The sequence below is a fragment of the Anas platyrhynchos genome, chromosome 18, assembly GCF_047663525.1.
Source record: "Anas platyrhynchos isolate ZD024472 breed Pekin duck chromosome 18, IASCAAS_PekinDuck_T2T, whole genome shotgun sequence".
Taxonomy (NCBI): Eukaryota; Metazoa; Chordata; class Aves; order Anseriformes; family Anatidae; genus Anas; species Anas platyrhynchos.
The window spans coordinates 9157308-9168730 of record NC_092604.1 but is presented as its reverse complement, the minus strand read 5'-3'; the positions used below and the strand labels follow the sequence as shown (position 1 = coordinate 9168730).

Genomic DNA, 11423 nt, shown 5'->3' with positions numbered 1-11423 from the left:
CACAGATGGCTTTAAGAGCTGAGGCACCCACAACGCCTCCCCCTGCCATTTGAGGCAAGAAGCTGTGTTATCAGCCCGGCCAAAACTTCCGAATGTTTAGGTTTGTGCAGCCACAGCTCAGCTGGGAGGAGAGGCTGGGGCTCAGTCCCAGTCCCCGTGAGATGACGGGTGCCTTTTGGGGCAGACGCTTGCCCTCGCCCCGAGCTGAACCAACCGCCCTGTGCACCCTTGGGCCCGCCATGGGCCGCGCGCCTCCCTGCCTGCTGCTGGCTATGAATATGCACACACGGCTCTGCCCACTGGCTTTTTAATGAGCGTGACATCAAAGCCCTCCCTGCTGGAGGAGGGGACCCACAATGCAATAGGCAGGGAGACGTGGAGGCTGCTCCCCCCCGGCCGCTGGCATCGCTGCTGCAGGCAGAGCCCCTCCATTGTCAGCCCTGGGGGGCCCGGCCGTGCATGGGGGTGCGGGGAGAGGCCCACCAGCAGCAGGGCTGGGTTTAGGGGCTGTCAGCCTGCCTGGCCTTGCTGGAATAGGTGGGGGGAGTGTCACCTGGAGGGGCATCCCGCACTGCTGGGGCGCAGGTGGGGAGCGGGGAGCTGCCCCCTGACCCCCCGGGAGCTGGGGGGGCCATGAGTTCTCAGGATGACCAGTTCCAAGCAGCAGCCCCTGAGCCAGCGGCTCCCTCCACCGATGATGGCATGACCTGGTGGTACAGGTGGCTCTGCAGGATTGCCGGGGTCATCGGGGGCGTGTGTAAGTATCCCCTCCCTCGCAGCCAAGGGTTCCCCACCGGCTCTGCTCGTGCATGCAAAAGCGCGGGGCAGGGGTTGTGCCTGCCCGTCCCTTGGCCGTGTTTGTGTACGGGGAGGCGGGCCGTGGGACAATCGTTTGGGGTTGCAGGTTTGCGTCTCTTCCACACGTGTAGTTGGCTGCATTTTGGGCAGGAGGAAGAGCCACGACGAGCCTGAAGCGGGGTGATGTTAGCTTGCACGTGAGAGGCGCGCTGCGTGGTTGCTGAACTCGCTGAACTTTGGTACCTGGGAGAAGGGATGTCTCGGGGGGGATCTGAAAATCCTCGAGTTTCTTCTTGGATAAAGCTCATCTCCCATCTCTGGGAGTGGTGGGAGAAGCCAAGCCCTCGGTCCTGCAGGAGGGCCGTGGGCAGATAAACGAGACAATGGTTTTATTGCGAGCACCGGGCTCAGGGCGCTCAGCGGGGTCAGGTGCAGGGTGTGAACGGGGGCCCTGGGGTTTGCTTCTTCCATCCCATCTGACTGTCAGGTGTTTGTGTTCCTGCAACTTTCCTGTTCTGGACGTCACAGCATGTTTCCTCTTACTCCCGCCGTTTATCACGGAGGGCCTGGCTGTGTTTTCTGGAGGCGAGTAATGACCTTGGTTAGTGGTGTGTGTTTTTTAAGGGGTTTAGTCTTGGACGCGCAGAAGATGGGAGACAGCATACAGCGAAGTGAGTTGGCTGCGCTGTGAATTACCTGCTGCTGAAAAAAATTTTCCCAGGGAAAGAGTCTTTGCACCTTTGCCAGAAATCAGCTTGTCCCGTAGTGCTGTTTTGCTACATTCTGTGAGGAGATTAATAGCTCTTAAAAGCAGGAGGGACTGTTATGACCGCTTAGTCTGATCTCCTGCAGAGCACAGGATGGAGAATTCCTTCTGCTTCAGGTCCACGACTTCTAGTAAAACAAGAGCGTTTCTCAGCCAGTACAGTCAGCCCTGATTTATTCCCTCTGCTGTAGTGTTTTGTCTGATCCCTCTCTCTTCCTGCCCCTTTTCCATGCCTGTTCCTGCCTCAGGACTCGACTGTACAAGGCAGTGGTGTTTTTGCAGCCCACCTCGTGCGCTGTGGCATCACTGGGCAGCCCCTTTAAAGCCCTTTTTGGCTATGCTGATAAAACATAACGCTCCTCTTGCTTTTACATCTTAGTTGCCGAAATTCCAGAGGTGTGAAAAGATTCCACAAGGCTGCTCTTATGGGGCAGCACCTACCGGAGGCCTCTGGTGGGGGCAGGAGGCCTGGAGGCCGGCTGGGCCATGTCCCCTGGTAGCTCCCATGAGGGGGCCATGGGGTGATGTTGGTCCCACAAGCTGTGGCCTCGGCATCCTTCATGTGGCTTTGGTCCACACACAGCTTGGGGGGTGCAGATGGAGGGTACAGAGCTGGAGGTGGCTCTGAGCAGCTCGCTGTGTGCCAGAGCAGCTCGTGAGGGGCTTGAAAGCAGCGCGAGTCTTTGAAAGCAGATTTTCCCCCTCTATCTTTAGGTTTCAAAGCAGCCGAGTTGTACTTGGATTCTTTTCTCAAACTTTTCTTCACAGCTTGGAGAACTCAGGACTTGTTTTTAAAGGAAAGCTGAGAGTTTTATGTGTTTGGGCGAATCTGGGAGAAGAAATAGGCAGGAGGATTGCCGATGATTTGGGGAGTCAGCCAGCTTGCTCTGTGGCCCGGGCAGTCTCAATTTTTGGGTCTGTGGGGCAGAGACCGTGGCAGCTGGGGTCACAGGCTGCTGTTAGGAGCAGGGACACGGGAGGCCATGGAAGGAGGCAATCCTCTGTGCTGGTGACAGGCATCCTCAAAATGCCCCTTGTTCAACATTGCCTCGTTGTAGGCGGCCTGTTAGGACAAGGGCTGACTGATAACTAGGCAAGGCTGGAGCGTGCCTCTGATTTCAGAGCTCTCTGTGAAGGAACAGAACTCGTTTATAAGGTTTTTGGGCATCTGGGTTGTGGCTGCTACGGGGCTGGGTTACTTTGTGCAGGAGGAAAAATTCCCTGTAGGATGGATGAGAAACTTTGTCAGCGGAGGTGAGACTGGGAGGTGACACCTACTGTGTGCCAACACCTGTAACCAGCAAGATCGAGTCAGAAGGGCTGGGAGGTGGAGCATGAATGAGACAAACAAGGTTCGGGATCTGTTTCTGGCTCCTGCACAGCCTGGCTTGGTGACCTCAGCCAAGTCCCCTCTCCCCCTTGTGTTCCTATTTGTAAAAGGACGATGGGAGTCTGAGGCTTTTGTAAAATGCTCTAGGGGCAAAAATAGGGTTGCATTGAGGACAGTGACCAGCTGCTTGGAATGAATAGAGGCTTTGTGGGGGGTGGTGTTTTTTTCTTTTTTTACTTCCTCGTTTTAGCTCCCAGTTATTTGTGCTTCCCCAGGGCCTCAGGACGGGACAGCAGTTAAACAAATGGCAGGACTGTCTTCCATAGCTTACGTGCCATCGAGCATTATCTGAATTTGAAGCCTCTTGTGAGGCTTTGTTGTGCAAAAAGAAGTCTCTGGGTTGGCTCCGTGTCCCTTTTGGCTACAGAGGCAGGAGCCGATCCTGCCCCGGCGGGACCAGTGTGTGCCAGGCTGCCGCAGGATGCATTGCACTGGAAAGGAGACCGAAGGTCACCGAATCGTTATCTGTGGCTGTTGGCAACCACCACTGAGTGCAGTGCTCCTGCGACTGTAAACCTTTGACTCCTTTCCTGCTGGTTGGTGCTCGTGCTGACGTAGGGACTCGCTCAGCTCAGGCCTGCTGGGTCATTAGTCCGCTGGCAATCAGGGCGATCGCTTCGCTGAGGTGCCTGCGAGGACGTTTAGTGCTCAAGGGTTGTTTGGGGATGAAAACAAAACTTGAAAAACTGAACCAAAGCCCTGACAAAGAGAAACCCTGATTGATTAGAGTAAAAAGAAATTAAAAAATAGTAGAGCCAAAGTCCTGCTTGGGAAATAACATTCTGCCTCCCTAGGTTTGCTCCGTGGTTGAGGCTGATTTTGTAGCTCTCTGAACCTCATGCCCTGCTCTGCTTCAATGTGCTGTTAACAGGGCTCTGCCCTGGCCCTTTCAGTGGTAGTCAAAATGCTGCTGGGTTTTGCTGTTTGCTAATAATAAAATGCTTGAAAGTCATTTAAGGTTATTTTCAGAAGTGTGCTTTTCTGTGAAGACAAAGTGTTACAAGTCCACGGTGTGGACTTGTCACAAGTGTCACAAGTCCCCTGAGCTCCTCTTCCATGAGCATCCAAGGGTTTGTTGGTCGTTGTTGGTCGCAGAGTTAGAAACCTCCCTGCCTGCTGCTCCTTGCAATCCTGCTCGCTGGTGCTTTGCCAGCTCTCCGTCTGTTTGCATGTCTGCATCATCCCACCCCAGTGCCTCAGTTTCCCCCTACAGTGCAGGGACACCGATCCCTTTGTGATGGGAGGATGAGAAGTGCCCTCAGAGTGTGGCTGGTAGCGTGTCCTCTGGCATTTCTACTCTGTTGGGATCTTGTTCTTACAGGAATCTCCAGGAGATTTTGGGTCCTACGGGGCAGTCCCAGGAAGCCTCTAAAAATAAACTTGTTTGGTTGTTTTCCAAAATCAGGGGGCCGCTTGCTCGTGGGGTGACCTTAACCTGGTCCTATCATAGGCCTCCAGCTCTGTTTCCCAGTCTGGTAAATAAGGGTAAATAAATATTCTTGAGGAAACCTTGAGGATTCAGCAGTGGATGCCTGAAGGAAACCTTGCAAGCGCGTGCCAAGCTTTTGAAGGTCAGGACTGCTCACAGCAGCCCTGCTCAGGGATTCCCTTAGCAAAACATGAGCAGACTTCAAAAATACCTAGACGCAGGCTGGTCGTCTCAGATTCACACCGCTCTCTTCATTATTCAGCTGCACATCCCAGGCCAGCCTTTCAGGGCTGTATAATTTCAGCTGCAGTTTTGCACTGTGTTGTTATTTGCTGGGGACGCAGCCCCTGCCTTGCCTCCCTCCCTCCTGTGGGCTCGGGTTCCCAGGTGAGCAGCAGCTTCTCGGTGTCAGTGGGGGGAAAGGGGCCGTATCGAGTGCAGGGAGCGCTTTGCAAGTTTAATGAGGCAGGAGGTGGGTGCCTGCAGCCTGGCTGCTGGCGGCTTCCTCTCCTGGCATTACGAATTCAGGAGAGCAGGAGCTATTCTGGGCATTGCTTTAGCCAGCATCCACTTCCATTTGTATTAGCAGAGACCCCAAACTGGCTCTTTTCTGCCCCTCTCTAAAAGTTGCACAGAACCAGCAGTGTGTGACCAGGTTCACCTCTCCTTTATTTTCAGCCTGAAAGGACTGCAAGTAATTTTTTTTGCTGAACTTTTCCGCGTGCTGCTCTGAGATGGGTGCCCGGAGGTGCCAGCCAAGGCAAGGACCCTTCTGGGCAGCTCCAGCGGTGCCTCCAGATGCATGAGCCAAAGCACGGGAAGGCACAACCCTACTGATGTGGCTGCGGGGCAGGCTGGAGCTGGGAGAAGCCAGCCTCAGGCCCTGCTCTCCTGTGGGTCGCTGTGGTCACTGAAAGCCTCTTCTTGCCTTCCAGCCTGTGCCTTTGCTGGTCTGTGGAACTGCGTCACCATCAACCCTCTGAACATAGCAGCTGGCGTGTGGATGATGTGAGTGGAGTTTCTGTTCTTTTTTTTTTTTTTTTTTTTTTCTGCTGGGTTGGAGATGTGATCCTTGGGGGTCCCTTCCAGCTCCGGGTACCCTGTGATTCTGTCCATTTGGCACCACGGAGCGAGGGGCAGAGCTGGGAATTGCCAGCTCTTGCTCAGTCAGACAGGTGGAGACACGGGCTTTATCCTATTTATATCCCCATTTATATTCCTCTTCTCTCATTACCCCCTTTTCCACCCGTTTTTAGGTAAATACTGCAGTAACCTTACCCAAAATAAATCGGGCCAGAGATTGGGAATTACCAAGAAGGGGGGAGAGGGAAGCAGGGTGCAGTGCTTCTGCTTTGGTGTGGCCGGGGGCACGGCTGCCCCTTGCTGTGGGGCAGGGTTAACTCTCGTGTGCTCTGCCTGGAGGCTCAACGCCTTCGTCCTGTTCCTGTGCGAAGCCCCCTTCTGCTGCCAGTTCATCGAGTTCGCCAACGCCGTGTCTGCGAGGGCGGACAAGCTGCGGCCCTGGCAGAAAGCTGCTTTCTACTGCGGGTGAGGATGCTCCCCGGGGCCAGGCGCTGGGCGTTTCAGGTGCTGCGTTCCCCAACCCAGCGCGGGGCTGCCTCTCTCTCTTTCAGGATGGCGGTGTTCCCCGTCATGCTCAGCCTGACGCTGACCACGCTTTTTGGAAATGCCATCGCGTTTGCAACCGGGGTGCTTTACGGCCTGTCGGCGCTCGGCAAGAAGTAAGAGATCTGCCTGCTGGTGGAGGGGAGGGGAAGGTGGATCTCCACCCCGTCCTGCACCCCGTCTGTTCCCAGCTCACATCCCCTCGCTGTCCCTTCTCTCTGCAGGGGAGATGCCATTTCCTACGCCCGCATCCACCAGCAGCAGAAGCAGATGGATGAAGAGAAGCTCACGGGGTCCCTGGAAGGACAGGCCCTCTGAAGCCCCTGAGCTCAGGGGAACCTCACACGGACACTGAGGTGTTGGTGAAGATACGGAAACCCACTCTGCCCTTCCCTCTGCCTGCTCCCTTCTCTGTTACTCCGCTATTTCCCCGGACACTGCAGCAACTGGAAATCTCAGGGGCTGGGGCGGGCTGTGCCCTCCTCCCACACCAGCAGCCAGACCTCAGCACGTTGGCGGCTCTCTCCTCGCCCTCTCAGAGGTTTAACACTGAACCAAATATCTCACAGTCCCCTCTTTTTTTTTTTTTTTCCTTCTTTTTGTTCTTTTTCTTTTTTCCCTGCAGAGGTGCTGGCCCTTTGAGTGCTGCTGTACAAGCCTAAACACGTAGCCTTTCTCTCTTTTGATGCCTGGTTAATGAGCCTGCCCTGTTTTGCTGGGGACTGAGTGTGGGCAACACGCTCACTGGGAACTGCTCTTGGAGCTGCTTGGCTCCACTGCTCATGTTACACGTTTCAAAGTAATGCGCTCTGGTGTGGCACTTCCCAGGCACAAAATACTAAGCCAGCATTTAGCAGGACCTGGTGATGCTCACGCTTGGTTTAGTATGGGTCCAGTTAGGCTGGGCATCAGACATCACTGCGCAGTAAAGGGCTTCCAGCAAAAATCCCAAATGAAGACAACAACCACGCTGCAGAGAAGCTGCGAGAGATGCTGGGGCAGATCCGGGGAACTGTAAAGTACAGTCTCCCCTTCCTCTGGTTACAGCTTCAGGCAGTTTCTACAGTTTACTTGAATTATACGCATTAATTCCTTAGTCTGAACAAGGGTACTTGTCAAGCTTCACCTTTTTACTGGGGAGGAGGGAAAGGGAGGTTTGCTTTACCTCAGCTGAAAGAAGATAGTATTGCTTGAGCCAACTGTTCTTTTATTTTTTTTCCTGGTGTAATAGTTGCTGATGTCTGTGAGCATCCTTCTCTCCTGAGCCCAGGACTGTGCTCTGCTATCTCTCCCTTCCCGTGTGTGCTCCTGCAGCCTGTTCTGCGTGTGGGACCTGCTTTTTGCTTATCTGGTACAGTCGTTCTCATTGGGCTCATGCTTTTTTGCATCAGTCCTGGGCTGGTTTTGTGTGGGGAGGTGGCATATCCTTCCTTTGCAAACAGAGAGAAATCTGTACCAGTTTGGTGGGGATAGCAGGTTATTGTCCTGGGTGTTTTGCTGCTTTATTCCAAGCTCTGTCATATTCTGTTTGCGTCGTGTCAGGCAGAACAGAACTACTCACTAGGTCCAGGTCCCACGCTTCTCATCACAGTTTCTTCTGGGGGGGGGTTAATTTATTTGTTTTTACACAATTGCTTTTTATTTTAATTAGGAAAAGGGAGAATAACTTATTTCTACATATTTATGTGTTCTGATGGGCCTCGTTTTCTCTGGATGTAGGAGAAAGGAGCGCTCTGTTCCCTGTCATTTGAAGGAAAGCATTGTCTCATTTTGGGGGTCTCTCTCTGGACCCAGGGAGAGCCCTGGCTGCTGTAACTGGGGTACTGGAAAATCCTATTTCAGCCTGCATCGTGTTTCTCAGACTTTTGGAAGGTGTGCTGCCCTTCGATCCCTTTGTCTTATGGATGCCGATGTGACCGGATTTGCTTTTCCCTGCTGGGACGCAGGGTTTGTGCTCGGTGAAGGCAGGGGACAGCTCTGGCGAGCAGAGGCAGCCTCTTGTCACCGTCCTGCACTGGGAGCTGGGCTCCTGCTGCCTCCTGACTCTTTGTGGTCCCATTTGAATTACCGGGGTGCCAGAGGGGTCGTGCAGCTGGTGGCTGGGTGCTGTTCATCGTCAGAAGCTGCAGGAGAGGGTGGCCAGGTACTGGTGCACGCGGGCGCTGCAGCAGGAGCAGCGCAGCCCCTGGGGGCCGGGGGGCTAAGCTGCCAGCTAATGGCATTTCTTGTTTCTTCCGTGGCGTTCAGGGAGGTGTGAAGATTTGCACCAGGCAGGAATGCGGCCTGGCTTTATTTGCACACACAGCCCCTCGCAGCTGGATGCTGGGCAGCCGCTTCGTGCTAAGCCCCTTTTCCCCCAGGGCCTCTGAGCTGTAATTGCTCTGACACCAGCTTGTCTGGGGCGCCGAATAGGCACCGCCAGCCCAGATGCAGCTTGTTTCAATCAAGCCTCTGCCGTTTTGCAGCCCCCAGCTCCGGGCTGGTCCTGTGGCTGCGTGCAATATGTGGGGCATTGGCTTTCCTTGTGCGTGCGTGCGCAGGGACCCCAGCCCGTGGCAGTGGGGTGGTGCAGGGGGATGCACCCCAGGACACCTCCAAGTGAAGCCTCAGTCATCATAGCCTCTCTGCACCTCCTGTCCCCAGTACCTTCATGGGGTGGCTGCGTTGCAGAGTCCTGCCTGGCAAGCAGGACATCCAAGTAGATTTCAAGGAGTTGGGGAGTTAAGTAGTGTTTAGTAGAGGACTGACCCACGTAGCGATGCGCATGTCTTTGGTAGCGACTGCTTTGCTCTGCGAGTAGTTCCGCAGGTGGAAGGCAAAGCAGAAGCAATAGATAACCCTTGCAGTCTGATCTGCACCCACAGCGATGAACCAGGAGAATGGCAGGGCCCTTGCTGGCTTTATCTGCCTCCTGACTCACCTCTGCTCATCAGCTCCAGCGGCAGAAGTCCCTGGGGTGCCAGCAGTGCCATCACGCTGAGTATTGCAGCCACCAGCTTGGACCAGGCAAGCTAATAACTTGCATTGCTCTGCCACCATTAGCAGGATGGAAAGCCCAACTCCGAGCTGTGGGTGTGCTTTTGTTGGAAATGAGCCTCAGGGACTCTTCTGCAAGAGCTGAGCTGGATCCTGTGGCCACGGCACTTATCGCCTCTGGTTCTGCTCAGCGTCTCCGTGCCTGCCTGAACAGGAGGCGTCTGGGAGCCGTGCTCTGAGAGCGCTGACTCTACAGATGCAGCAATATCGGGGTGAGCACGTCTGGAGAGGGTGCTGTAGGGAATAGTGGCTGGCTGTGATGTAGCAGGACCCAAGCCAGATGCGGCTGCTGCTGGTCCGGTGAAGTCTGCGTGCGGGGCCTGCAGCACCCATGGCTTTCGGGGTGGTGCTGAGTTAGTGGCTGGTCTCACCTCGGTGTGAGGCTATTTTTGTGGAGATAGAAAAGACCTTTAGAGTAGTAGTATCACAGTAGTTAAGGTGCCCATTCACAGTGCATGGTGGTTATTAGTTGTGTTTAGAGGCAGGGGGCTAGGAGCTTTGCAAGAATAATGAAGTTAAAGTCCTGCTCTAGCGATCTTACAGGATCAGCTCAGTGCCAGCTGGCAGTGTGCAGGCTGGAGGGCTGATCTAAGGGGTCTCCATGGAGGAGGTTCTGGAGGCCTCTTGGGAGAGAAGGGGGCAAAAATGTTATGTGAGACCTCAGGAGCGGGTGGTGCATTGACTACAGTGAGTATGGAAAGACGGCTGGGAACCAGCAGTAAGTGTGCGCTTGGGAGCAGGCTGTTACACCATTCACTGTCTGAGCTGTGCACTTCCCTTACCCAAGTGCATTTATACAACATGCAACCCCTCCGTGTCCCATTCAGTCCCAGAAATTACTGCACTTGTGCGTATAAGCTCCCCGTTCCCCTGGGGTTCTCCCCTGGGCACGCAGAGAAGGGCAGAAGCTCCCTTTCTGCTGCGTACCCAGACCTTGCTGCTCTGAACAGGAGCTGGTTTTGTAACACCAATTGATTTTCTGTGTGTGCAGTGAATAAAAAGACCATTCTACCTCTGGAAAAAGCCCCCGTGATTTCTCAGACTCTAAATGTTGTAGCAAAACCCCTCACGCTTTCTTTGTGGAATAAAGGAGATCACTCAGAAAATACTTCTCCAGTGTGGTTCGGGCATTTGCTCCTTAGGCCAAGCCCTGGGAAGCTCAATTCATCTTTGTCATTTTTTTTTTCTCAGGAAAAAAACATCCACTGTCTGCAGGGAAGGGTTTCACTGAAGTGAAGATATCAAGACCTGGTACATAGCCATGTGAGAAAGAGAACGCTCTAGGACAGGGCTGCCAGAGATCCTGATCTTCTGAAGGTCAGTGGAAAGCAGAGGCTCTTGAGAGCTCTTGTAATCTGGCCATGCTTAGAAACAGTCATATTCCAGCCAGGGCTGGACATCTTTCTGGAAACAGGTCTCGGCTGCAGAGGTTTGGTCTAATACTGACATTTCTCTGTGGTTTTGATTTTGGCCCATCTCTCTTCCTCTGTCCTAGGCTGCTTTAAATTAATCCTCTGATAAAGCACATCTTCTCCGTGGTGAGGTGCACCTTCTGCTGCAGGGGATCTAAATAGCACTTAGTGTTTCCTGAGATTCAGGTCAAATATGCTCTGTTGTCCCCCAAATCCTTGTCACAGCAGGCTGAAGTGTATCAGGAACAGGAGGACACAAGCATAGCCACAGGCCCTCAGGTTGCCAAGTGCATTTCAGCAGGCTGGCAAATGCTCAGGCAAATGATCTCCAAGCCCAGCCTGTGCTGTTCTGCCCCTTTGGGAAGAGTTAGGTTGGATGCAATACTCAGCAAGGCCTTCATTCCTCGCAGCCATAACCACCTCCTGCAGCTGTGCTTTACCCGGGGTTGTGTTCTTAAAAAAAATCATAAATAAAGACCTTAATCTTGCAAGACGTCAGGAAAGGGCTGAGAGCAATTTGCTACTAACTATGCAGCTGAAATCTCAGTGATGGAGGTGGAGGCTCCACACCCAGCTGTGATGGGGCACAGCCACCTTCCTTTGACGTGGATGAGTAAAACCCTGGGGTGGGAAGGACCTGCCCCACTACAACGTAGTCTGTACCTACTGTGTCTTTCCTCCAGGGAATCGCTTGCACTACAGCTGAATGTCTGTCTGTTCCCATGCTGTGTGTTGTGTCTTGAATTTTCTTTGTGAACTGTAGTTGGTCTTGTTCGTTAGGCTCCTAGTGTAACGTGTGTTTTTAGAGCAATAAAACGTGGCAGCTTTTTTATAAAAAAAAATAAAAATATCTGGCTCTACCTTTTTTTGAAGTCTTTAAGCACACAAGACCCACCTGGGAGGCTGCAGGGTGCTGTGATCCCCCAGCCACAGCCCCTGCCTGCCTCTCCTCTCCCATCCCCCTGC

General features: G+C 53.7%; 1 protein-coding gene across 1 annotated transcript; it reads left to right on the top strand.

The window, feature by feature from the left end:
• Positions 1–336: 336 nt before the first annotated feature.
• On the top strand, positions 337–11317 carry CACFD1 (calcium channel flower domain containing 1). The gene is made up of 5 exons (XM_005013272.6): positions 337–757; positions 5319–5391; positions 5806–5931; positions 6018–6125; positions 6234–11317. The coding sequence occupies exons 1-5, from the start codon at positions 634–636 to the stop codon at positions 6325–6327; spliced, it is 525 nt and encodes a 174-aa protein (XP_005013329.5). The 5' UTR covers positions 337–633; the 3' UTR covers positions 6328–11317.
• The last annotated feature ends 106 nt before the right edge of the window (positions 11318–11423 follow it).

Bases quoted from the DNA above. Each gene is read 5' to 3' on its own strand.
- CACFD1 (XM_005013272.6), top strand. From the start codon at position 634: ATGAGTTCTCAGGATGACCAGTTCCAAGCAGCAGCCCCTGAGCCAGCG. The intron at 758-5,318 runs GTAAGTATCCCC...CTTGCCTTCCAG, and splicing joins CGGGGTCATCGGGGGCGTGT to CCTGTGCCTTTGCTGGTCTG. The intron at 5,392-5,805 runs GTGAGTGGAGTT...CTCTGCCTGGAG, and splicing joins GCAGCTGGCGTGTGGATGAT to GCTCAACGCCTTCGTCCTGT.